The following is a 26,506-nucleotide window of genomic DNA, read 5'->3' on the forward strand; positions in this document are numbered from 1 at the left end:
GGGATCTTTCTGTGTGGAGTTTGCATGTTCTTCCCGTGACTGCGTGGGTTCCCTCCGGGTACTCCGGCTTCCTCCCACCTCCAAACACATGCACCTGGGGATAGGTTGATTGGCAACACTAAATTGGCCCTAGTGTGTGAATGTGAGTGGGAATGTTGTCCGTCTATCTGTGTTGGCCCTGCAATGAGGTGGAGACTTGTCTTACCCCACCTTCCGCCCGAATGCAGCTCAGATAGACTCCAGTACCCCCCGCTATCCCGAAAGGGACAAGCGGTAGAAAATGGATGGATGGATGGATGGATGTTATAATAAACAGTTATAGTCAGGGTGGTCTAAACTTTCTGGATTTCACTACACTAAACACCTTCAAGATTAATTGGATAAGACACTATTTGAAAGATCTTACCTCAATTTGGAACTTCATTCCCCATCATGTATTTTCTAATCTCGGAGGCCTAAAATTTTTGCTTACTACAATATTGATAGGATTCCGGTTTCTCTTTCAAACTACCATAAATAAGCCCTTCTGGCATGGTCTCTTCTCTATAAGCACACTTTCTCAGCCACTATATGCTTCATTTGGAACAATAAATACTTATGTTACTAAAGGAAATCTCTTTTCCTCAATTGGTTCAAGAATGGTATTATTTTAGTGAGTCAGCTTTTCAATAAGGAAGGTAAACTTTTTAATTACCAAGAATTTCTCAAACATTTTAAGGTCGCTGTGACTCCCAAACAATTTGCCATTGTATTTGATGCCATTCCAACAGGTGTTTTTATGGGTTATTCATTTCCTCTTTCTGCTGTAACAATTGTGAATGATCCACTTGACACTACTGTAGGGAAACTTTGTTTTAATCAGAAAAATAACAGAAAAATCTGCAGCTTATTCCAAAATGATTGTGAGTCTGTCTCCTATTGCGCTCTAGAATAATTTTGTGAATGACATCTGCTGGGTCAAAACGTGGTCTCTTCCTAACAGGTATTTACTTACTTACCAACAAAGTCAAAGAGATTTTTTTCAAAATCATTCATCGTTATTACCCTGACTGTGATGGTTAGATACAAGAAGGACATTGATGTTACCTGCACCTTATGTAACATGCATTCAGAGACTGTTTACCACCTGTTTTGGACTTGTGAAAGCACTCGATCACTATGGCAAGGCATCTGTCATTTCATTTTGGACAATATTCATGACAAATCTGTGCTTCGTTTTAAAGATGTGCTATTTGGATTTACACCTTTGCAACCTCAATATACTATTGGCTAAGTTTTATATTAATAAATGTAAGCTTCTAAATACTCAACCTGTTTTTTGTGCCCTTAAAAAATAATTAGAACTTTACTTTAAAACACTTTCTACCTCCAAAAACCAAAAAGCTGTGAAAACTATGATACTGTGCTCCAAATTTGGATTATTTACAGAACTTATGGCTTTACACTCTGTTACATACAGTATATATATTTTGCATTTTATTTTAGTTGCTCTTTGAGTTTACAACCCCCTGTCACTGTTTTGTACTGTTTCTGTACTTCTGATTATGATTATTTCTTTGCTTGTATGTAAATGTTGCATATTATAAATAAGTTTGTAAAAATCTAAATACATATATATTAATTAACAGGATGACATTTTGTCATTGTACATTTCAGAATTAGTTTTGCAACTTTTTTTCCCCTTTATGTAAATTCTGATGGGCATGGATTACGAGTGTTATACATTTTGGTTAAAATATTTTGTGTTTTATTGCTGGGGGAGGGGCCTTTAGCATAAAAAGAGGCCTTTGCCTGGCATTAAGGGGAGTGTGGTGTTTTGGAAGTGTTGAGAGCACAAAACTATAATAAGCACTGGGAACTAGACAGTCAATGAAGTAGTCTGTTTCAGCTGCTCTTATGATTATATGACTATATTAAATGTGTTGTCACTTTTTATTTAAAAAAAACAATTATTTGGGGGAGGGGGTTATCGAGTTGTGTTTCATGTTAATCCCATTTTTCAAAAGTAAAAAATCAAAACCTAAAAAAGCTAGTATCAACCAAATCTGTGGCATAATATTTTTTTTTTTACTGCATGTAAACATTAAGTGTGTGTGGTTGTGGCGGTGACGTTTGGTCTAGGGTGGAATGAGGGGGCCCTGAACAGGAGTCTGGTTTAGCACACAAAAACATTGGGTGCTATGCTCCTACTTATTACATTTCATCAACCATTCTTAATGCAGAATAACTTCCCAATAGAAATTACAATGTAAACATACACACCTTTGAGTAGTTCGTGTACAGCTTGTGTAGCATTAAAGTCCTCTGAAAATGACTCAACAGTCATTGTTAGGGATGCAACAGTATCAAAATATCATTCTTAAAACCACATTGATATTATGGTATATGTGGATTGAGGATTCATCAAGTATCTTTTCAGTTTACTCGTATTTCACGCGGTGTAGTTTATTTGGGTGATTTCCCTCCGTGCGTTGTGCCGTCCAGCTGGCTGTGTCCCTGTGTCCAACAAAAGCAATTCCTCTTATCTACTATGAACACTTTACTTCCTGCTTACGGAACCTTGCCAGTCCCGCGCGGCATAGAGAATTGTGGGCGATGTAGTTTATTTCAGACGCAGCCTAAATCCATCCATCTTTTTTCTACCTCTTGTCCCTTTTGGGGGTGGGGGGTTGCTGGAGCCTGCCAGCTGCACACTGGCAAAAGGCAGGGTACACCCTGGACAAGTCGCCACCTCATCGCTGGGCCAACATAGACAAACGAGAATTCACACTCACATTAACACGCTGGGAACAATTACAGCGCCAGAAAAGAACTACACTCTCTCAAGTTTTCGTTACTGTAACCCGGCACGGCATTATTGTGAAGACTTTGAAACTGCAATACCGCAGTATCTACAATACCGTTACATCCCGTCATTGTCTAAATGCAGTTCTTGGCAAGTGAATACACATGGGTATACTGTGGTTTGACCTTACCTTTTTTTTTTTAATGAGAACACTCATCGTGGAGGTGTCTTAGTGCTCATTGGAAAAACAGTTTCCTTAATGAAAGGATCAGGCTTTTCTTCCCAATGTCCTAGTATTGTACATGTTAAATACACATTTCCCTTAATGGGCTGCAGCTCCCCACTGTTGGCAGCACTCGTGCAGCCGCAGGCCATGATGCTGCCACCAACATGCTTGACTTGTATGCCAATTGTTGATGTACATTGCCAACTCTAAAGAACATATACATGTTTAATTCTTCTAGTATTGTCCTGTGATAAAATGTTTGTGGAAATGTGAGGGGTGTACCTACTTTTGTGAGTTACTGTATGTGTATTATTGTGGTTGCACTAGTATACATGTGTACTCTATCAGGTACTTGGCCTACACTAAGTAACTCCCGCAACACTAAAAATTGGCTCTAGTGTGTGAATGTGAGTGTGAATGTTGTCTGTCTATCTGTGTTGGCCCTGCGATGAGGTGGCGACTTGTCCAGGGTGTACCCCGCCTTCCGCCCGATTGTAGCTGAGATAGGCTCCAGCGCCCCCGCGACCCCGAAGGGAATAAGCGGTAGAAAATGGATGGATGGATGGAAGTATCAGTACAATTTAATTGCATTAATCTTCTACATCAGGAGACCAAAATGCTACAGCAATCAAAGAAATCTTCCTTTAAATTTCATGTTTGTATCATATTGTGTTATTGATTACCACAGCAGTGAATGCTGACAGTTGTGATGTCACTGTAAAATATTAATAAAAAAGCGGCAGTCCATGTTGAATTGTTTTTGTTTTCTTTCTTCTGTATTTGAATAAAAATCATTGACGGTCACTGTGAGTCAGAGGAAGAATCTTTGACGTCTGTGCTCTCTGTAGTCTCGCTCACTTCACTCAGCTCTTTGCTTTCTCCTCCACTGTCTCTCTCGCTTTCCCTTTCTTGGTTGCCGGAACCAGACGGTGCTTCCTGACCCGGCACTCGCACACCTGGCTTTCTTAACTGCGGGACAAACCCAATTGGGACAATCAAAATGCGGTTGTGTTAGCTAACCAGTCAGGCATCACGTGGAGATCTTACCAAGTGATGGCCACTGTGTGTTGAAGACAATCATGTACCTCATCTGCCATGTGGGCCAAGTCTCTCTTCATGGCATAGGCGTCCTCACCATCTGCATAGTATTTTGGTTCTACTTCACTGATCCTGTACATGAAAAAAATAACATCTCAAATGTAACCAATAACTTTTTATTGTACCGTTTTCTACTGCATATAGCAGCCAGGGAACTCAGAATCGTAAGAGGAAAATGTTTTCAAGTCAAGGAACACAACAGTGTTATTTATTAAGTCACTCAAATATTGTGCCATAGTAAGCAGTCTTAACCGCTTCTGTCCGCATTAATAAAATGAAAAATAATTTGATAATTCCTACAATTATTCTTTGAATTAATTTGTCTTTTCAAAAATACAATTGAATTAAAACAGCAATTGGATCATGGCCTCCTAATGTGTTTTAAAATAGAAAGAAAAATGCACTTAAAAAAAATTAAAATAACGTGTTGACCTAATGCATTTATTTTTGAGAAGCATTTGCAATGTATGTCCTAAAAAATTGACATTTAAAGTCTAAGTCTAAAGTTAAAATTCTAAAGTTATAGAACAACATTTGCTATGGGGGTGCTTCTCAGCTGCAGGGACAGGACTGGTTGCAATTGAAGGAAAGATGAATGTGGCTAAGTACAACATATACTGGAAGAAATCCTCTTCTAGAATGCTTGGGACCTCAGATTGGGCCGAAGGTTCACCTTCCAACAAAACAATGACCCTAAGCACACCCTAAGAAATAACAGGAGTGGCTTTGGAACACCTCTGAACATTCTTGACTGGCCAAGCCAGAACCCTGACTTAAACCCAACTGAGCATCTCTGGAAGGACCTGTACATCAGCGTTCATCATCCAACCTGACAAAACTGGAGAGGATCTGCAAGGAAAAATGGCAGAGAATCCCCAAATCCAGGTGTGGAAAAACTTGTTCCATCATTCCCACGACGACTCATGACTATACTAGCTCAAAAAGGTGCCTCTACTCAATACTGAGCAAAGGGTCTGAATACTTAGGACGATGTCATATTTCAGTTCTTCTTAAAAAAAATTCTACATTTCTTTTTTTCTGTCAAGATGGGGTACTTAGTGTACATTCAAATTGACTAGTGATGCACCGAAAGACTTTGATCAACCGTAAGCAAGTAGGGCTGCATCAAACGATCATTTCCTGAATCAATCAACTTTTCGATTATATTTGATTGTTTATTCTGTACATTTTTTTTAATTTTTGTAACAAATTGTTCCTTAGTGTAGTGGTGCAACATTTTTAATTCCCCAAACATACATCAACAATTTTCTTGCATGTATAAAATTTTAAATGCATGTTTGGTTTGGAGATACAAAAGAAAGTGAGCTCATCTAATACCATCTCATGTTTTAACTGTAAATTATATATATTTTTATTTATTTTATTTCTTCCCATGGCTCTGTGCCACAATCAATTAAATGTACGGTAAACCCTGGTGTTTGAACTACAGGTGCTTCTTTGAATAATCCAGTATTGGACCTGGGTCCACTTATTGAGGAAATATCCAGATCTGAAAGTTAAAATCCAATAAAAAATTCATATTTTAAAAAAATGCTTACAGAATCTAAACATCACAAAGGATAAGAACAACTTGAATGATTTGAGGGTATTTGTCTTTGATGGCTTTGAGTGTGCAGAACAATGATGTTGATAAAAGGGACTTACTGGAACTTGAGTGTGTTCGAATACAGATGCAGGGCTGCCCGATTGCTGCAGTGAGAAGAAGGGTGTGGTGAGGAAAACACTCCAGATTAAATCAAAGTCATCATAATTGAGAAGTGTACCTTTTGCGGACATGAAGGGAGACATATTTGGCATTGAAATTTTCTATCATGGCGCGACTGGCCTGGTCCATCAGCTTTTGAGCCAGACCCAGACGTCTATGGGAGCGCTTGACTGCCTGCAAGACACCCAACATAAATGGTTATTGTCTGTAATATACATTATTCACCTGGCCAACAAAATCTACTTAAAACATAAGTTTTGCATCTGGCTTTTTTAAGACTTACCAAGGATGTGATGTGTCCATGAGGGACATCATCTGGGTCCTCCTCCCTAAAAGGTGTTCACAAAGACTTCATGGTTATTTGGCTCGGGGATGAAGTAACACAGCCAAAGCTTCTTACATTTTTGCCAGAACGTAACCCACGATTTTGCCATTTTCATCCTCTGCGATATACGAGAGCTGGAATGAAGAACAAGAGTGTCGAGGTACAACGTCATTTTTAAATGCAACCAGGATCAATTTGCTGTAATAATGTGGCTAACCTGAGGCCAGGACAATCCATGATAGAAGTAGTATTTCATTTGGTAGTTTTCCGGCAGACACAGAAGGTTACAGTGCTGCATATTCATAAGATCTTCCGGCTGCAATGGAGGAAATAAATGTTTATTATGAAATAAGAACCACGACAATGCAGTTAGCAGCTACATTTTACACAGCTAGCCTAGCTGACGTTTTACACAGACAGCATGGCTGCCGGTAGGATCTTAAAGTACTTACCCTAGCGTTTCGTATATTCATTTTGTTAATTTTTTTGTCGTGTGTAGATTGTAAAAATGGCGGTTAATTAGAGTACGGTAGTCAAACAGTTCATAATAATTACACTATGGCCGAAAAGAGCCGGTTTGCTAACAGGCGTCGTCGCTTTGCTAGCAGAGGAGGCTGAGTTCCGCAATAATGTAGCTATTTTCCGGTCAGCCTTCAGAATAAAAGTTGTGACGGTACACACAAAACACAGTTGCAGCGAAGTCTTAAGTGTATTTTGAAAAGCCACATCAGGAATAATTTACATCTCGTAAAATATGGTTACTGCCCAGCCTAACTCATTACAATAATAATTATTCTAATAACCACGACCACACCTGAAAATACTATTATTACAATTACTTATCTAACTGAAAATAACTGAATCTTACCCTATCTAAAAGGTCTTTGGTTATTGGTTATGGGATAATAAATCAGGTCATCTAAATATTTCCGGTCAGTTCGGCGTACATTTTTGGAGCACTTTTTGAGGGGAGGAGCCTTTTTTTTTTTTTTTTTTAAAACACCTGTTTTCTGGGCGGTGTCTTCAACATTTCATGCATCTTGTCTCCATTTTCAGCCAGAGGAAGATGATATGTCTGAGATAAGTGCTGGATGAGAGGCATTCCCAAAGAGATGTAAGTTGATAAATAAGTTTGAGTCCGCGTTGTGTTTGAGGACCGTCAGAAAAAAAACGCTTCATGAAAAGTGTATTTTTTTTGTCCAGATGGAGCCAGCGTTGAAGCTGGAGTCAAGCTTGTGGGTCGACAATAAACGACACCGTGCCGTGCTGACTGGCTGGAAATTCAACTGGACCGAGGTAGATAAGAAGAATCGCGATAAGAAAACAAGTACGTCACCCTTTCACTACCCGTAACAGCACTTTATGCAGGTGATTTATTATACGTGCAGTCAAATTCAACGAGCTAAAAAATTACTAAAAAACACTAAACCAACCTAAATAATCTGCCTGAAAATCCCATTTCCTCATCAAGAGCAGCTAAAAGTAAAGAACGTTAAGCAAAAATGAGCAACACCTGACTTATCACGTATCACGTACATGCAATGTTGCAGTAATTCATCTTAAAACCGGATGACAGAAAACATGCAGAACAAGTTGAACAGCATGAACGTGAAACACAGCTTTAGTGAAAACACAGGCGGTGTGTGTGTGTGTGTTTGTGTTCCTGTCACACACGCCTGCGGGAAGAAGCTTTGTTTTAAGTGATCGCAACCTTACCCAGCAGGCACAATAACATTAATAAAGTTAAAGTACCAATGATTGTCACACACACACACACACTAGGTGTGGTGAAATGTGTCCTCTGCATTTGACCCATCCCCTTGTTCACCCCCTGGGAGGTGAGGGGGGCAGTGAGCAGCAGCAGTGGCCACGCTCTGCAATCATTTTGGTGATTTAACCCCCAATTCCAACCCTTGATGCTGAGTGCCAAGCAGGGAGGTAATGGGTCCCATTTTTATAGTCTTTGGTATGACTCGGCTGGGGTTTGAACTCATGACCTACCTATCTCAGGGCGGACACTTTAACCATAAGGCCACTGAACAGGTTGATGATTTATTATACATTCATATCCTTTAAAGGTCTACTGAAACCCACTACTACCGACCACTGATAGTTTATATATCAATGATAAACTCTTAACATTGCAACACATGCCAATACAGCCGGGTTAGATTAGTAAAGTGCAATTTTAAATTTCCTGCGAAATATTCTGCTGAAAATGTCTCGGTATGATGACGTTTGCGCGTGACGTCACGGATTGTGCGGACATATTGGGACACCATTGTGGCCAGCTATTAAGTCGTCTGTTTTCATCGCAAAATTCCACAGTATTCTGGACATCTGTGTTGGTGAATATTTTGCAATGTGTTTAATGAACAATGAAGACAGCAAAGAAGAAAGCTGCAGGTGGGATCGGTGTATTAGCGGCTGGCTGCAGCAACACAACCAGGAGGACTTTGAGTTGGATAGCAGACGCGGTACCGTGAGTACGAAGCTTTGGCTTCCAAACATTTGATCGCTTGCCCGTACGTGCGTGCCGCTATGTGCATGTCACGTACGTAACTTTGGGGAAATATATTTGCTGTATGAACTTTACGGAGGTGAACGGTACATTGGGCTGTGGGATTGAGTGTGTTGTGCGGGTGTTTGAGTTGTATTGGTGGGTTATATGGACGGGAGGAGGGAGGTGTTTGTTATGCGGATTAATTTGTGGCATATTAAATATGAGCCTGGTTGTGTTGTGGCTAATAGAGTATATATATATCTTGTGTTTATTTACTGTTTTAGTCATTCCCAGCTGAATATCAGGTCCCACCCGCCTCTCACAGCATCTTCTCTATCTGAATCGCTTCCACTGCCCTCTAATCCTTTACTCTCACTTTTGTCATCCACAAATCTTTCATCCTCGCTCAAATTAATGGGTAATCGTCGCTTTCTCGGTCCGAATCGCTTTCGCTGCTGTTGGCCATGATTGTAAACAATGTGCAGATGTGAAGAGCTCCACAACCTGTGACGTCACACTACTTCCGGTACAGGCAAGGCTTTTTTATCAGCGACCAAAAGTTGCGAACTTTATCGTCGATGTTCTCTACTAAATCCTTTCAGCAAAAATATGGCAATATCGCAAAATGATCAAGTATGACACATAGAATGGAACTGCTATCCCCGTTTAAATAATACAATTTCATTTCAGTAGGCCTTTAAAACTGACTTTGAAACATCCATCCATCCATCCATTTTCTACCGCTTGTCCCTTTCGGAACGTTGGAAAATAGTTGTATATGTAAATTGAGACAACGTTGATGTCAAACGTTGGATCCACGTTGTTGGTTGGGGAAATTACCAAATTTCAATGGTCAAATTACTATCACAACCTGACATTGAATAAAAGCTTGTTGTTTCAACGTTGTATTTAGGGCTGCAACTAACAACTAATTTGATAATCGATTAATCTGTTGATTATTACTTCGATTAATCGATTAATAATCGGATAAAAGAGACAAACTACATTTCTATCCTTTCCAGTATTTTATTGAAAAAAACCCAGCATACTGGCAACATACTGGCACCATACTTACTTTAACTATTGTTTCTCAGCTGTATGTAAATGTTGCAGTTTATAAATAAAGGTTTATAAAAAAAAAATATATATATATATATATATGTAGCCTCTGCGCATGCGCATAGCATAGATCCAACTAATCGATGACTAAATTAATCGCCAACTATTTTTTTAATCGATTAGTTGTTGCAGCCCTAGTTGTATTTGTGTTGTAGAATATTTTGTTGGGAAATGACCATAATTCAATGGTCATATCAACGTCAGAACCCAACATTGACTAAACGTTGTTTCAACATTTAGTTTGAGTTGCTCAATGTCCGGACCTAATTCAAAAAGTTGTCAACAGTGTTTTAATGTCTTGTGCCTGCTGGGTAAACTTCATGTTTCCATCCAGTCATTGCAATAAATCTTTTAAATGTTTCTTCTGGGCACCTGTAAGAAAGTAGATCAATGTCTTTGTGAAACATGTTTAATACAACAGAAAAAGACAGACTATCAGAGGAGTTTTTCTCTTGGGATCAAGTTTGCATTCTTAATGCAAACCACATCAGTGTGTGAATGTGTGTGTGTGAATGGGTGAATGTGGAAAATAGTGTCAAAGCGCTTTGAGTTCCTTAAAAAGGTAGAAAAGCGCTATACAAGTACGACCCATTTACCATTTACCATAATGGTTTCAGTTTCAGTGTCCGTGGCAGACATCATTGGTGTGGAGGATGGACGAGTTACTATCCTGCCCCACAAGTCTGCAGAGGACACAGATAAAGACTTCACTGGTTAGTTCTCAACACTGTTTATTAGATTTTGTATCACAGCTTGCACATGGACGCACCTTCTTACTTTGCAACAAGTTTGCCAAAATTACCGGGTTTTTTTTCGGACTATAGGGCGCACCGGATTATAAAGCCCACTGCCGATGAGCGGGTTTATTCAGGTCTATTTTCATACAAAAGGCACACGGGATTATAAAGCGTGTTAAAGGGGTCATATTATGATTTTTTTCTACATTTAAAGCACTTCCTTGTGGTCTACATAGCATGTAATGGTGGTTCTTTGGTCAAAATGTTGCATGGATTATGTTGTAAAGACCATTTTAAAGCCTCTTTCTGACATTCTCTTCAGAATGCGCCATTTTGTGGGCCATCTACGTAGCTCCACTTCAACAACGTCATCTCCCCGTTGTACCGGTAGTTTTTAGTGCTTCCATAGCAAGTCTACTGACAGATATAAGTAAGTTAGAACTGTCATCACTTTATATTAGAAATGGCAACAGCGGAGGATGAATTCCTCACAACAAGGGGATCGAGAAAAAGAAGAGAACTGTTCTGTCTCCCTGTAATGTTTGTCTGCTCTTGGATGGGACTGTGCTAAAAATCTAAATTTCCCCTTGGCGATTAATAAAGTATTTCTGATTTCTGATTGACTACGGCACAAAGTACATTGGCGGACGCACGCAAATTTTCGACAGAAAAGTTGGTTTTGCATAATGGGAAACAAAACGCCAGATAATGTCTCCTAATAGGTGCCATTTTGTGGTCCTTATACACACACCATAATAATACCCGTATGTTGAAGCACAGTACGTTTGACTACGGTAGCCGTAATGCTACGCGTTCTATCAAGCGGTAGTGCGGCTTCGTAGCTTACCAAAGTCGTGCTAAAACATTTTGACAGGTTTTTGAGCGGTGTGTGTAATGTTCTATGTTCTGAATGAAACATCAAAGTTTTGGTGTTGCTTGCTTACGGGTACTTGCTAGGGTCATTTATTGAACAGGTGTCAGTCCACTTGCAGTCCACACATATCTCTTTTGTGTGACCGCCATCTACTGGTCACACTTATCATTACACCATGTACCAAATAAAGTAGCCTCGAGGACAGTAAGCACAGCCAGGGTTAATACTTACATTAGGCGCAATAAGGCACACTGTCAATTTTTGAGAAAATGAAAAGATTTTAGGTGTGCCTTTTATGGTATGAAAAATATGGTAGATGAAAATAATACTATGTGATTTTAAGCATTTTTGTGAGCAAGCTTTTTTTCATGATTTATGGCTCTTTGATTGGTCCAGAATCACTCTTTTTAGTTATGTTGAGTTGGCTTGGAAATATTTTTGCGATGCATTTATCAATATTATAAACAAATATGCTCCTCTATGTAAATTTAGAGTGAAAGGTACAAATAATCATTGGTTTTCTCTGATCTGCCCAGTTTACTAAAATAAAGGGATGCTGCCTGGGTCAAGGCTAGAAATACCAAATCCCAGGCTGACTGAATGTTTTTTAGGCAGCTCAGAAATCGCTTTACTTCTCTTGTCAGGAAGTTAAAGTCTGAGTTTTTTCTTTTGCAAACCACCAGTAGCTTAAATGATCCCTAGAAATTCTGTAAAGTCACAAAAACATCTGCCAACTTACATTGTGAAAGACTCATGTAGTCTAACTGACAAATCAGCCATAGTTAATTGTTTTAATGAACATTTTATTTTTTCTGGTTCTTTATTTGACTCCTTATCTCCACATCCAAATCAGCCGAATGTTCAGAAGGTTTGCATGTCACCATCCCTTCACACTTTCATAACTAATACATTTAGTTTTACTCCCCTGGATGTGTTGGAGGTCAATAGGGCTTTAAAACAAGTGGGTCCTGGTAAATCTGCAGGTCCTGTAAAACTTGAGCCCTTCTTTTTAAAGTCAGCTGTTGATTTTATTGCAGAACCTCTTACCTATATTTTTAATTTTTTTTGTCCAGTAATTACATTCCTAACATTTGGAAATCAGCCTATGTTTTAGTGTTATTGAAAGGAGGAGATTCCACAGCTGTTACCTATAGACCCATCTCTAAGCTGTGCGTCCTAGCTAAAGTTCTTGAAAAGTTTGTTAGTAAACAACTTAAAAAATTCTTAGACACTAATGGTCTGCTTTCTGACCATCAATCAGGTTTTAGAAAGAGACATAGCACCATACCCGCTGCTATCAAAGTTGTGAATGATATTATTGAAGCATATGGATTGCAAAAAATATTGTGCCGCTATATTTGTTCAACCATCATTCTGGCAGACTGCACAGGATTGGTCTATCTCAGCATGCTGTAAAGTGGTTTTGTAATTACATGTCCGATAGAACCCAGTGTGTTCAGTTTGCTGGATTTTCTTCGTATTTGGTGTAAAGCAGGGTTCCATATTGGGTCGGTTGTTGTTTTCCATTCATGTAAATAATCTCTGTGATAATGTGTCAGATGTGGCGTTCCGTTTTATGCATATGACGCGGTCATATATTGTTCATCCCCTGCTGTTGTGCGAACCTTTAAGCTCCTGCAGTCAGCTTTTGATGTTGTTCAATCCCAGCTGATTCAGCTGAGACTAGTGCTAAATGCACAAACATCTAAAGTGGTGTTATTTTCAAATGGTAAACAACTACCATTGAGCACCCCAAAAATGTTAACTGCTCATAAGGTTGAACTTGAAATGGTCACAACATTTAAGTACCGTACTTGGGAATTGTCATTGATGAGAACTTGTCTTTTAAATATCCCATTCAAAAACTTGTGGCTAAATTTAAAATTAAATTGGGATTTTTCTTTAGAAACAAATCCTGTTTTTCCCTGCAAGTTAGGAAACGTTTGATTCTGACCACTTTTATGTCTTTGCTATACACTACCGTTCAAAAGTTTGGGGTCACATTGAAGTGTCCTTATTTTTGAAGGAAAAGCACTGTTCTTTTCAATGAAGATAACTTTAAACTAGTCTTAACTTTAAAGAAATACACTCTATACATTGCTAATGTGGTAAATGACTATTCTAGCTGCAAATGTCTGGTTTTTGGTGCAATACATACATAGGTGTATAGAGGCCCATTTCCAGCAACTATCACTCCAGTGTTCTAATGGTGCAATGTGTTTGCTCATTGGCTCAGAAGGCTAATTGATGATTAGAAAACCCTTGTGCAATCATGTTCACACATCTGAAAACAGTTTAGCTCGTTACAGAAGCTACAAAACTGACCTTCCTTTGAGCAGATTGAGTTTCTGGAGCATCACATTTGTGAGGTCAATTAAACGCTCAAACTACTCAGTGGCCTTGTGGTTAGAGTGTCCGCCCTGAGATCGGTAGGTTGCACAACTTTAACGATGCTCTGCGCGACACCATTGATAGTATAGCACGGCTAAAGCTAAAAAAGGCCCCTAAAAGGCGTACCCCCTGATTTACAGAAGAAACTAGAGCTCTTAAACGATCATGTAGAAAGCTGGAACGCAAATGGCGTGCGACTAAACTTGAAGTCTTCCATCAAGCATGGAGTGATAGTTTAATAACCTATAAATGCATGCTTACCTTAGTTAAAGCTAATTACTACTACAATCTCATCCGCCTAAATAAAAACAATCCTAAATATTTGTTTTGTACAGTAGCATCGCTAACCCAACAAAGACTCCTCCCAGTAGCTCCATCCACTCGGCAGATGACTTTATGAATTTCTTTAATAAGCAAATTGAACTCATTAGAAAGGAGATTAAAGACAACGTGTCCCAGCTACAACTGGGTTCTATTAACACAGATACGAATGTATATACGATGGATATTGCCCTCCAAAATAGTCTCTCTCTTTTTGATGAAATAACATTAGAGGAACTCATGTGACGTGTAAATGGGACAAAACAAACAACATGTTTACTTGACCCACTTCCTGGGAAACTTATTTTTGTTTTTAATTAGATATTGCGCTTGTCTTTATTTTATGCGCAATACATAATTTATAAATAACATTACATTTATAACGTCCATGTCCATAATTTCAATAACCATCTTTGATTTCTCTCCAGTTTTCTATGTGAATCGTATCAGAAGTGGGAGCTCTCATGGGTTGCTATGGAGACTGGGGCGGACCCAGTTTAGCTGTCCTAGTCGTGTTCTCAGAGACCAGTGGACCAAACATCTGAGAGCTGCTCTCAGAACTCACAGTAAGGATGCAAAGTTACTTAGCGGATATAACAATAGGTCACTACAGTACATATTTAAATCTGTCTCCTTTATAGGTTCTTTGCGTCCTAGCAGATTATTGGTGTTTATTAACCCGTTTGGAGGGAAGAAGCAAGGAAAAGACATCTATCAGTCTCTGGTCGCTCCTCTTTTTGAGCTGGCTGGCATCAGTTGTCATGCTATAGGTTGGAAATACACAGTTGATTGTGTAGCTACAGGTTTGTGTCATGCTTACTTTCATGTGTTGTTTAGTTACTGAGCAGGCAAACCAGGCTAGAGACCACTTGCTGAAGAAGGACCTGACAGGCTTTGACGGGTAAGAGACCTCATTTATTCGCCAGACAAGAGCTCTATCGCCTAAAAGAATCTCTATGCATGGACGTAATTTGGTAGGGGGGATAGAGGGACATTTCCCCTGCACTTTTTATTTTCCAAAAATAATGTAACACAATTGAATGGAGACAAGCCACTTGTACCAGGTGGAAAACCGCCGCTCAAACTGAAGTTTGTCCCTTTCGACCGCCCACAAGCTCATTGATTGGCTTTCTAGCTGCCTTCTTACAAACATGACAATGATTGACAGCATGCAGCAGCTGACTAATCAGCAGTCAGATACGAGATAAGAGCAAGTTGGGATCATTCACAATAGATGGAGATATATTTGTGATAGAAATTATTTAAAAGTGTTTGTTGTATTGCTGTTAAACTGGTAAATTGGGTCCTAAACTATTTCAAACATTGCTTTTGTAATATTACAGGTGTAGTATACAGTACATTATATTGGATCAGGAAGAGAGCAGGTTACAAGGGTGTTATTTTTGTGGTTGGTTTCATTGAGAAGCAAGAAAAGCTTAATAAATTACAGTGTGCTTTATATGAAATTTAATAACAAACTAATTGCTTTACCAGACATACCTACCCCAGATATATTTTAGGGCATTTTACATCTCATCAGACTATGTTGGCCAATTGGTTAGAGTGCGTGACTATGATGTGAATATAAAAAACGTAGGCTAAATCTCTGTTTCTGTTGGAAATAGTTTTTTAAGTTGCAGGTGGATAATGTTCACTTCCCTTGTTAAATTTGTTGTATTGCTACAAAATAAATAATTAGTTTATGTATTCTTAATAATCCAAAACATGCATCCAAATATATTTAGGTTTGAGTCAAATAGTATTTAAATTGTTTCACACAAATAAAACAAGGCAAAATAAAAAAATAAAAACACTTAAAGCCTCGCCCTTTATACGTATGCTAATTGTGCTCCCGCAACTTCTGAAATCCAAATTTCCTCCCTGCCCTGTGCGTGTGTTTTTAAGTGTGGTGTGTGTCGGCGGGGACGGCATGTTCAGCGAGGTGCTCCACGGTATGATTGGACGAACGCAGCAAGAGGCTGGCCTCAGCGAGAACGATCCCGGTGTTACATTGCAGCCATGTCCGCTTCACATTGGTATCATCCCTGCAGGTGGTAACTCACCCTGGCACTATTTTCCAAAGTAGCAATTGTGTTGATGACGGCAGTGTATCGTTCCCATAGGCTCCACAGACTGTGTGTGTTACGCCACTGTGGGAGTGATCGACCCTATCACTTCAGCATTGCACATCATCATTGGTAAGCAAACAACAAAGCACGCTTCCTTTTTTAGGTCTGATTTGTGGCATTTGTTTTACAAAACCCAAAACCAGTGAAGTTGTCACGTTGTGTAATTCCTAAATAAAAACAGAATACAATGATTTACAAATCCATTTCAACTTCTATTCAATTGAATAGACTGCAAAGACAAGATATTTAATGTTCGAACTGAGAAACAATCCGGATGGTTCTTTTCATCTTTGGTCCGGAGGACACGACGTCCACAATTTCCAAAAACAATTTGAAATGTGGACTCGTCAGACCACAGAACACTTTTCCATTTTGCATCAGTCCATCTTAGCCGGCAGCGTTTCTGGGTGTTGTTAAAAAAAATGGCTTTCGCTTTGCATAGTAGAGTTTTAACTTGCACTTACAGCTGTAGCGACCAACTTTATTGATTGATTGATTGAGACTTTTATTAGTAGGTTGCACAGTGAAGTACATATTCCGTACAATTGACCACTAAATAGTAACACCCGAATAAGTTTTTCAACTTGTTTAAGTCAGGGTCCACTTAAATTGAGTCATGATACAGTTACTGTAGTTACTGATGGTGGTTTTCTGAAGTGTTCCTGAGCCCATATGGTGATGTGCTTTACACACTGATGTCGCTTTTTGATGCAGTACCGCCTGAGGGATCGAAGGTCCGTAGTATCATCGCTTACGTGCAGTGATTTTTCCAGATTCTCTGAACCTTTTGATGATATTACGATATTACCGGTAGATGGTTAAATCCCTAAATTCCTTGCAATAGCTTGTTAAGAAATGTTGTTCTTAAACTGTTCGACAATTTGTTCACAAAGTGGTGACTTTCGCCCCATCCGTGTTTATGAATGACTCAGCATTTCATGGAAGCTGCCTTTATACCCAATCATGGCATCCACCTGTTCACAATTAGCCTGTTCACCTGTGGGTTGTTCCAAATAAGTGTTTGATGAGCATTCCTCAACTTTCTCAGTCTTTTTTGTCACTTGTGTCAGCTTTTTTCAAACATGTTGAAGGCATCAAATTCCAAATGAGCTAATATTTGCAAAAAATAACAAAGTTTTCCAGTTTAAACGTTAAGTATCTTGTCTTTACAGTCTATTCAATTGAATATAGGTTGAAAAGGATTTGCAAGTCATTGTATTCTGTTTTTATCTATGATTTACACAACGTGTCAAATTCACTGGTTTTGGGGTTTGTCTATGAAAAAAGACTTGACCACAGATAATCAATCAATCAATGTTTATTTATATAACCCTAAATCACAAGTGTCTCAAAGGGCTGCACAAGCCACAACGACATCCTCGTTACAGAGCCCACATAATATTGTTCTTTTATATCTGGCTTTCTAGCCAGATCAGCAACATAGATAAACAGAACTGGATAGATGAACAGAAGACACAATTTATAGGGTCCACTCAGTTACCTAAGTTAAAAGAAAACATATGCCAGTTGGCCCAGTATCATGTTGCAATGGTAGAAGGCTCTGCTGCACCACACAGCAAAGATGGGGAAAGGTGGCAAGCACACTAAATTACTCCCAGAACACTACTAAAGTTTAAGCATTGAAGGAGACAAGAATATTCAAACACATTGATTTTTGCAGTTGAATCGCTCCTCAGTGTTACAGTCGGAAGGCGATTCATTTTTCAGTTTACGTGACACATGAAATGTGACGAATTTTGGGTGAGTGGACCATCAACTTTAGCTGACAGCGTGGCTCGGGTCGTACAGCGGCTGTGCCAGCAGAGAGGGGTGCATGTTGCCTTCAGATTTGCCAGATTCGATCCCAGCTTCCGCCATCCTAATCACGTCCGTTGTGTCCTTGAGCAAGACACTTCACCCTTGCTCCTGATGTGTTGTGGTTAGGGCCTTGCATGGCAGCTCCTGCCATCAGTGTGTGAATGTGTGTATGAAGGGGTGAATGTGGAAATAGTGTCTAAGCGCTTTGAGTACCTTGAAGGTAGAAAAGTGCTATACAAGTATAATCCAATTCATCTACCATTTGTCGCGGGTTGGGGGGCTGAAGCCTATCCCAGTTGCACTCGGGCGGAAGGCAGTGTACACCCTGGACACGTCGCCACCGCATCATAAGGCCAACACAGATAGACAGACACACTCACATTTACACACTAGGCCTTTACGAAATTACGTCATAACAGTTCAGCTAATATCAATTTGGCTGTCAAAGTTAAAAAATAAGGTTGTTGTAATCAAATTAGGTACACCACCTTGCAAAAATGCAAAATGCTTAATTCCTCCTGGTAGCAGCACACTCATTCTGGAATATGCCACTGTTCACTTAACACAGATGCCAATTACGCATCAAACCTCACATTCATGCACTCACACAGCGCAAATATTTGGGAAGCAGGATGAAGCTATAGAAGACAGGTCCAAATATAATACATCTATTTGTGGCACTATCAATAATAATAATATATAGGCAATATCAAAGACCAAAATGGAGCCACAAACACAAACTTGTTTAGGTGCGTACATTAAAAATTCCAGTCATTCTCATGAATATATCTTAACATCTTCCGTTGTTTTTACTGGCAATTTTATTTAAGGGTCCAAACAGGACCAGGGTACAAATCATTATGTGCATAGTTTGTATCTATTTTTGTGACAATGTGTTCTTGCAGGTGACTCTCAGCCTCTAGATGTGTGCTCAGTGCATCACGCCAACATTCTGGTGCGCTACTCTGTGTCCCTGTTGGGTTATGGCTTTTATGGTGACGTGCTGGCAGAGAGTGAAAAACACCGCTGGATGGGACCGCTCAGATACGACTACGCTGGTATTTAAAAATGTTTTAATTTATAAGACACTCTGAAACAATCTCATATACAGAATACTACACAGGAACTATGCATCATGGGTACCTTTCACATTTGTATCGATTCGGTACCGGTTACCGGTACCTGGTAGGTTTGTACTGATACCAATTTTTTGCTACCAGTACCAAAAGGTATTCCAATACTTCTCAAAATAAAAATAATTATTGGCTCTACTTTTAACAGAAGATCTCATGTGTCTTATTGCAAAGAAAGAAGGAATTTTGTCATAAAATAAGACTGTGAACATTCTAGACAACTACTCTTTTAGCTGTAAGCAAGCAAACAAAGGCTCCTAATTTGGCTGCTGATGTATGCAGTAACATGATTTCATTTCACATTTTATTGTTTTGTAGAAAATGGATAATTAATCTAATCTAATATATATATATATATATACACACACACAAAAATGTGTTTGTGTGTGTACGTACGTGTGTGCGCGCACGCTCAAAAAGTCTTAAATCTCCTTCCTTTTTTTGTTTGTACACACACATATGTGTATGTGTGTATATATGTGTGTGTGTATATATATATATATATATATATATATATATATATATATATATATATATATATATATATATATATATATATATATATATATATATATATATATATATATATATATTAGGGATGTCCTATAATGGCTTTTTTGCCTATATCCGATATTCCGATATTGTCCAACTCTTAATTACCGATACCGATATCAACCGATACCGATATATACAGTTGTGGAATCAACATTATTATGCCTAATTTGGACAACCAGGTATGGTGAAGATAAGGTCCTTTTTTTAAAAAAATTAATCAAATAAAATAAGATAAATAAATTAAAAACATTTTCTTGAATAAAAAAGAAAGTAAAACATTATAAAAACAGTTACAAAGAAACTAGTAATTAATGAAAATGAGTAAAATTAACTGTTAAAGGTTAGTACTATTAGTGGACCAGCAGCACGCACAACCATGTGTGCTTACGGACTGTATCCCTGCAGACTGTATTGATATATAATGTAGGAACCAGAATATTAATAACAGAAAGAAACAACCCTTTTGTGTGAATGAGTTTAAATGGGGGAGTGAGGTTTTTTGGGTTGGTGCACTAATTGTAAGTGTATCTTGTGTTTTTTATGTTGATTTAATAAAAATTAAAAAATAAATTTAAAAAACCCGATACCGATAATAAAAAAAACGATACCGATAATTTCCGATATTACATTTTAAAGCATTTATCGGCCGTATATATATATAAATATATATATATATATATATATATATATATATATATATATATATATATATATATATATATATATATATATATATATATATATATATATATATATAATATACACATATACATACACAATCACGTGTTTGTGTGTGTGTGTGTGTGAATATACATGCATATAGATAGGCCGGCCCCTAGCCAAATTCAATGTGGCCCCCAAGTCAACATTTTTGGGGACCTCTGGCTTAAGGTTTCAACACATTTGTTATTATAGTGGGCCTCAATGTTATTTTTGAAATATATTGCTTACAGCTTTTTGGTGTTAGAGGAGTGGAAATAAACTAAATGTTGATTCCTTGCTGTGCAGGCACTATGGTGTATCTGAACAACAGGAGCTATGCAGCCATAGTTCAGTTTTTGCCAGCCGACCCGCTGCTTTCCAGCCCCAGGGACAAAACCCGCTGCCTCTCAGGGTAATACTACACATTGCAAACAAACAATGACGTCATGATGCGAGTCCAAACATTGCAGATGAAATATGCTTTATCTATGATTCACTTGTATGAGGTAAAAACACACCAAGCAGCAACATATCTCTCATGTCATCCAAGTCAGTTTAAAATGTATTTTAAAGCTGCCAGTGATTCATCACTCATCATGACATGGAAAAATATTAACTTCTAAAGATGGTTTTGAGAGAGCCAGTTGTAACATTTGGGATTTATTTTAATTCTGTCAGTACAGTTTAGCTCATTTGTTCAGAGGACAGTAATGTAATGAGAAACAGAACGGGAAAAGCATCATTATTATTAAGTGTGGTACAGTAACTGCTGCCCCGGGCAACGGGCTCAGGTGTCGCATGCACATTAATGAATGCAGGTGATTTCAAGGAAAGGTGAACCTTTGTTACATCACTGCTCCTGGATATCATCGTTCATGTCTTACGAATGGATGCCAAAGTGAAAGCCATTGTTGTCTCAGATTTCCCTACATCATGAAAACTGTTTGTGTGTATGTGTGCGTGTGTTTGTGTGTGTGTGTGTGTGCGTGTGTGTGCGCGTGAGTTTAGGTGCAGTGTTTGTTCCAGGAGCACAGAGAGACTTTTCCCGCACTGTCTGGATTCTAGCTCACTGTACAGCTCCCACCTCAGCCAAATCAGTAGTGACTCAGATGGTATACACGCACGTGCACACTCTCTCACACACAAACACAAAAATTGAATTAAATTGTCATTTTGATTCATGTTTACTTAAGCCTGAAGTGTACTCAGATTGTGTGTTTTATCCATTTAAAGGGACTGTTTGCAACTTACTCAAAGTTAAAGGGGAACTGCACTTTTTTTGGAATGTTGTCTCTCGTTGACAATCATTATGAAAGACACGAGGACGGATGGATTTTAAAAAAATGTTATGCATTCCAACTTGGGAATAAACGTAAAAACAAGTCTGCTTACAACGGAGCCAATGGGTGGTCCTCTATTCCGCCCATAAAACCCAATAAATAACCATCCAAAAAGTGCCAACAATACTCCATTTAAATTTCGTGACTTGAATATTAACCAAGTATTAGTGATATTATTATTATAAGCGCTAACGCAGACAAACTATTTATAGCAGCGCCGTGATCACAAGCTTGTGTGCCAATGTTGACATGATCGACTGATCAGCTGCTTCCTCGCTTCCTTGCTCCTCAAACTTTATTGTAGATCATAAATCATGCCTCTCACCTGGATAGTAGGACAACAAGGACATATTCCAACAAGTCGGTACCGCTTTGACAGCCGATTTAGACCCAGAAATGGCGAGGTTGGTTTGTTGGCTCTAATGAAGTCTGCAGTGAGTAATAATCAGTGATGTTGGGGGAAAAAAGCGAACGTATTGATGCATTTTTTAAATGAATGTGCCGTGTTTACTTAAAATGATCAAAATACGTAAATAATAAATCTTACTATGAATGTGCCTGTTACAACATTACATATATACTTACTGCATGTATATAAAACTCCTAATGGAGGTGTTTGGATGTTTTTTAAGGGCTTTATAGGTAGAATTGAGCGCCTCCCATAGGCTCTGTGGTAAGCAGACTTTTGATCGCATTTATTTACTATTTAGAATGCATTGAAAAAACAACATCTATCGTCATGTTTTTCATAATGATTGTCAACGATAGGCAAAACTCCAAAAGAAGTGCAGTTCTCCCTTAAGCTTACATTACAACTACTGGTTGAACAGAACATATATTTTTAAATGTCTACATTTATCATAATTACTTATTATATTAAATTAAAAAATGCTCATTGGTTTGAGGACATTGTCTGGCTCGTTCACGTACACAAAATGTGTCCAGGAGAATGTTGTTGTTCCGAAACAACATATAGTTGTTGCTGTTAATTGTTTTTAAATATGATTTCAGCAATACGTTTACGTGAAATGAGTATCATTCATTATAAATCATGAAAACAATCATAAATAATAAACATTCTTTAGTCCCATTTACACTATTTTAATCCAACATATGGGAATAAGCGGTAGAAAATGGATGGATGCATATTAATGCTGCTGCAGGCTGAAGCTGAGCCAATCAGTGGCCATGATACTGAACAGCATGCTGTTATTGGTTTGGTCACCTCTAGTGGCTGTAGTATTGATATGTCTATATTTCTTTGCTTGAAAATACTTAATTTAGGACCAAAAACTTGCAAATTGCAAAAATATGCAAAATTATCCCAAAAACATCCCTGATGAGGTGAAAGTACAATATTTGAAGCAGGATGTGGGGAGGGATGACGGTACATTCAATTATATTTAATGTTGGCAGCTAAACTTTGCTAATTAATTAATTAATACAATTATTATAAAATTATATATTATTTATGTTATAATGTATTGTTAATACGTATTGATATTATTTCTACAACAAGTAAAACTACACTCAAAAATAAATACAAATAAAATAAACAATGTGGTTATCCAAATAAAAAAAATGCTGAGTTTGTATTCTTATTACTCATTTTAAATTATTTTTGTTCCGAATCAGGTTTTATGATATAATGCATTGTTTCTTTAATGCACTGCAAATGGTCCTATTATTTACCCTACTCTATTTAATCAACAGCACAAGTCAAATTGGTTCCAGCTGAGTGGCACCAACAGCGACAGTACCGCTGCTGCAGGCGTCCGCTCAATGTAGTCATTATTAAGAAAAGAGCGTACAGAGGCATCCAAAACTGCGTTCAGGCTCACGCCCAAATGTATGAACCTTATGATTTTAAGCTTTGGCATTGTTGAACATTTGCAACAACATTGATGAGTCAGAAAAGCGGAAAATCGTCGTAGTTCCCCTTTAAAATGTCGTCTGCTAGAATCCTGTTGCCACCCTGTTTACAATAAACTCACCCACCGTTATTACAACATAGTTCTGTTACTGCTGTTGTGTAGTTTTTAGTTAAAGAGAGCTATGTTTTCTTTTCCACCCAATCATGTCCTCTATATCATTATTAAATTTAACAAATTAATTTGTACCAACAGCCTGTCTGTTTTTGCAGAATAGTATAATGTCCCTTTATGTCTTCAGGTGACTGGGTGAGCGTGGAGGGGAAGTTCAGGTGTGTCTCTCTCGCTTGTATGTCCTGCTCGTGTCCCAGAAGCCCACTCGGCCTCTCTCCATCCGCTCACCTGGCGGACGGCACAGGCGACCTGATCCTTGTGTGGGACAGTCATCCACTGGCTTTCCTCAAGTACCTCTACAGGCAGACAAGCACACAAGACAGAGTAAGATTGCATACTGTATAGCAGGGGTGGGCAATTAATTTTCACCGGGGGCCGCATGAGCTACCCGAGCACTGCTGGAGGGCCACATCGACAATATTTCAATTAAATTTTGCTCAATATTATTTTTGATATATACCGTAAGATAAATAATAATAATAATAATAATAATAGTAATACTTCAACATAGTGTGTGTAACAGCATTCCATGACTAATATAAATAAATTAACATTAATAATAAATGACAGTAAAATAAGCACACGTATGACTGAGGAGTCATAGTGTAACTTTGTGTGGTGTTTGAGTTGTCCGACTTTTTGTGTGGCCTTAAACGCACCAGTGGTTTAGTGCTATGCGTGTTGGTGACAGATGACAAGTTGGTTTTGGCCTGGTTTGTACGGCAGAAAATGACTAGTTTTTCGAGATAGAATTGTTTTACTCATGTTTTTGGTGTGGTTATGTCCGAATATAAACAGTTTTGTTCAATAAAGTAATCGATATAATTCCTGTCCTCGAAGCATCTCGATAGACGTTACAATAATTGAACGGTGTTCAATTGAACGGTGTTGACGAACACCATTAGGGCCGCTTGTTGTCACTGTCACTCAAAGTTGCATTGCAAAATTCCATAGAATAAATATGTTTATTTTGTTTAGAATTCAGATGGGATTTGATTTGGTGCGCGGCATATACTTGCTGCGCGCAGCGGACGCTTGAGCAGTGCGCAATTGCGCAGGCACGCACCTTAGGTGAGGGGACGTTGCTTTGCAAACACGGCATTCCTCATCAACTTTTCTCTTTTTGGCGTCTCGGGTGTAAACCGTGCATCACTTGTCGCTGCATGTGCACCTTCACTCGCAGGTTACACACGGACACACGCCCATAAATAATACTTTTCAAAATAAAAGCAGCACAGTTGTATTGCGCGCAGGACATAGATGTTTTTTCAACTTTATTTTGTAATTGCAGTTGTTCACATTCACTCACAATCACGCATACGTCCACACGGAAGTAATACAAATAACGATTTTCAAAACAAAAGCAGCACCGTTGTATTGCACACTCGACATAGATACTTTTTAAAATTTATTTTGTAATTTATAATTGGCCTCACGCGGGCCGGACAGGGACGCACAAAGGGCCGCAGAATGCCCAGGTCTGCTGTATAGTGTCATGACAATAAATATGATTCTGAATTTCTTTTTTTTTTTTTTTAGTTTGATATGCCATTTGTGGAAGTCCACCGTGTGAAGGCTGTTCGCTTCTCTGTGTCGTCCAACGAAGAAGAGGAAAAGTACAAGGAGGTACGAACGCCGAGTGAAGTAGAAGCAGCTGCTGCAGAAGAAGGATATGTGGAGGACTTAAGCAGGAGTGGATCTCAGCAGCACCTGACAGAGAAACCCACGGGACACCCGAAGGCTACGTGCACCCCTCTCTGCGGGCTGTGCTGCAGAAAAGCCCCACCTTTGTCCGTGTGGAACTGCGATGGAGAGATTCTGCCGTTTACCGATATCCTCTGCAGGTCAGCCAAAGCAATCATCCCACTATGCAAAGATCTGTCTGCCGCCTGCTCCAAGTGTGTTCTTGTGCGTCAGGATTCACGGCCAGCTGGTGCGCCTGTACGCCAGAGGCATCGAAGACGCGGCGGCCATGCACGCCTGCAAAGAGGAAATGGTGAAACGTGAGAGACAATAATGACTAATGAGTGCGATGAAGTGCCCGGAGAGGAAAGAGGAAGCGACACGTGAGCATGAACGGGTGTTTGCCAAATGTCATTTCACTGCAATTTTAAGAATTTATATAATAAACTATTTTACAAATGTGAACTTCTTGTTATGCATATAAACATACGATACTCCCATATGTTTGTTTGCTATATTTATGCAAAGTCGGTGTAAAAAAATAAAGGTGAATTGTTTCCTATTGTTTTACAGGCCTGCACAATTTGATAAGATCCAATACAAGAGTGACATTTTTAAATCGACATTGTTAGAATTGTATTCATATCTATATAAAAGGTGAGCAGAACCCTCACATTTCAGTAACCATGTTTATAACCGTACAGGTGCAGCTCATTAAATATCAATATTAATGCCATGCAAAAGTGATTTGATTGTAGGTGTTGCATTCAGATAGACACCAATTAAAGGCTCACAAAGATGCTGTTCGCGAACGAGTCGAGTCTTTAGAATGGCTCTTTCAAGTGATTGATTGATTTAAACTTTTATTAGTAGATTGCACAGTACCGTACATATTCCGTACAATTGACCACTAAATGGTAGCACCCGAATACGTTTATCAACTTGTTTAAGTCGGGGTCCATGTTAATCAATTCATGGTAATCAATCAATCAATCG

At 38.7% G+C, this 26,506-nt stretch overlaps 2 protein-coding genes across 8 annotated transcripts in view; one reads left to right on the plus strand and one right to left on the minus strand.

Moving 5' to 3' along the window:
• The window catches only part of LOC133653584 (ceramide kinase-like), a 27,366-nt gene extending 1,102 nt beyond the window's left edge, over nucleotides 1-26,264 (plus strand). The window contains exons 1-15 of one of the 5 annotated variants that reach the window (XM_062053016.1): nucleotides 5,780-5,841; nucleotides 7,217-7,274; nucleotides 7,364-7,487; nucleotides 10,400-10,495; nucleotides 14,534-14,671; nucleotides 14,747-14,875; nucleotides 14,943-15,006; nucleotides 16,011-16,156; nucleotides 16,229-16,303; nucleotides 18,958-19,110; nucleotides 20,749-20,854; nucleotides 21,451-21,554; nucleotides 23,955-24,151; nucleotides 25,367-25,671; nucleotides 25,745-26,243. In XM_062053016.1, the coding sequence (XP_061909000.1) occupies nucleotides 7,364-7,487; nucleotides 10,400-10,495; nucleotides 14,534-14,671; nucleotides 14,747-14,875; nucleotides 14,943-15,006; nucleotides 16,011-16,156; nucleotides 16,229-16,303; nucleotides 18,958-19,110; nucleotides 20,749-20,854; nucleotides 21,451-21,554; nucleotides 23,955-24,151; nucleotides 25,367-25,671; nucleotides 25,745-25,844 (1,737 nt within the window). In that variant the 5' untranslated portion in view covers nucleotides 5,780-5,841; nucleotides 7,217-7,274 and the 3' untranslated portion in view covers nucleotides 25,845-26,243. Of the gene's footprint in view, nucleotides 1-5,779; nucleotides 5,842-5,872; nucleotides 6,033-6,144; nucleotides 6,321-7,216; nucleotides 7,275-7,363; nucleotides 7,488-10,399; nucleotides 10,496-14,533; nucleotides 14,672-14,746; nucleotides 14,876-14,942; nucleotides 15,007-16,010; nucleotides 16,157-16,228; nucleotides 16,304-18,957; nucleotides 19,111-20,748; nucleotides 20,855-21,450; nucleotides 21,555-23,954; nucleotides 24,152-25,366; nucleotides 25,672-25,744 lie in introns of those variants that run through there. The other 4 variants (XM_062053017.1, XM_062053014.1, XM_062053013.1 and 1 more) reach the window with 4 other exon arrangements.
• Nucleotides 3,571-7,136, minus strand: LOC133653585 (N-alpha-acetyltransferase 10). 3 transcript variants are annotated; one of them, XM_062053020.1, is made up of 8 exons: nucleotides 7,029-7,136; nucleotides 6,378-6,476; nucleotides 6,236-6,294; nucleotides 6,119-6,164; nucleotides 5,894-6,009; nucleotides 5,775-5,819; nucleotides 4,097-4,181; nucleotides 3,571-3,980 (listed from the first exon to the last, which is right to left on the minus strand). In XM_062053020.1, the coding sequence occupies exons 2-8, from the start codon at nucleotides 6,462-6,464 to the stop codon at nucleotides 3,813-3,815; spliced, it is 606 nt and encodes a 201-aa protein (XP_061909004.1). In that variant the 5' UTR covers nucleotides 6,465-6,476; nucleotides 7,029-7,136; the 3' UTR covers nucleotides 3,571-3,812. The 3 variants fall into 3 exon arrangements, with proteins under 3 accessions (XP_061909004.1, XP_061909003.1, XP_061909005.1); XM_062053019.1 differs by lacking the exon at nucleotides 7,029-7,136 and adding an exon at nucleotides 6,613-6,786; XM_062053021.1 differs by lacking the exon at nucleotides 7,029-7,136 and adding an exon at nucleotides 6,613-6,786 and having other exon boundaries at nucleotides 3,836-3,980; nucleotides 4,059-4,181.
• Nucleotides 26,265-26,506: the final 242 nt, after the last annotated feature.

The sequence above is a fragment of the Entelurus aequoreus genome, linkage group LG07, assembly GCF_033978785.1.
Source record: "Entelurus aequoreus isolate RoL-2023_Sb linkage group LG07, RoL_Eaeq_v1.1, whole genome shotgun sequence".
Lineage (NCBI taxonomy): Eukaryota > Metazoa > Chordata > Actinopteri > Syngnathiformes > Syngnathidae > Entelurus > Entelurus aequoreus.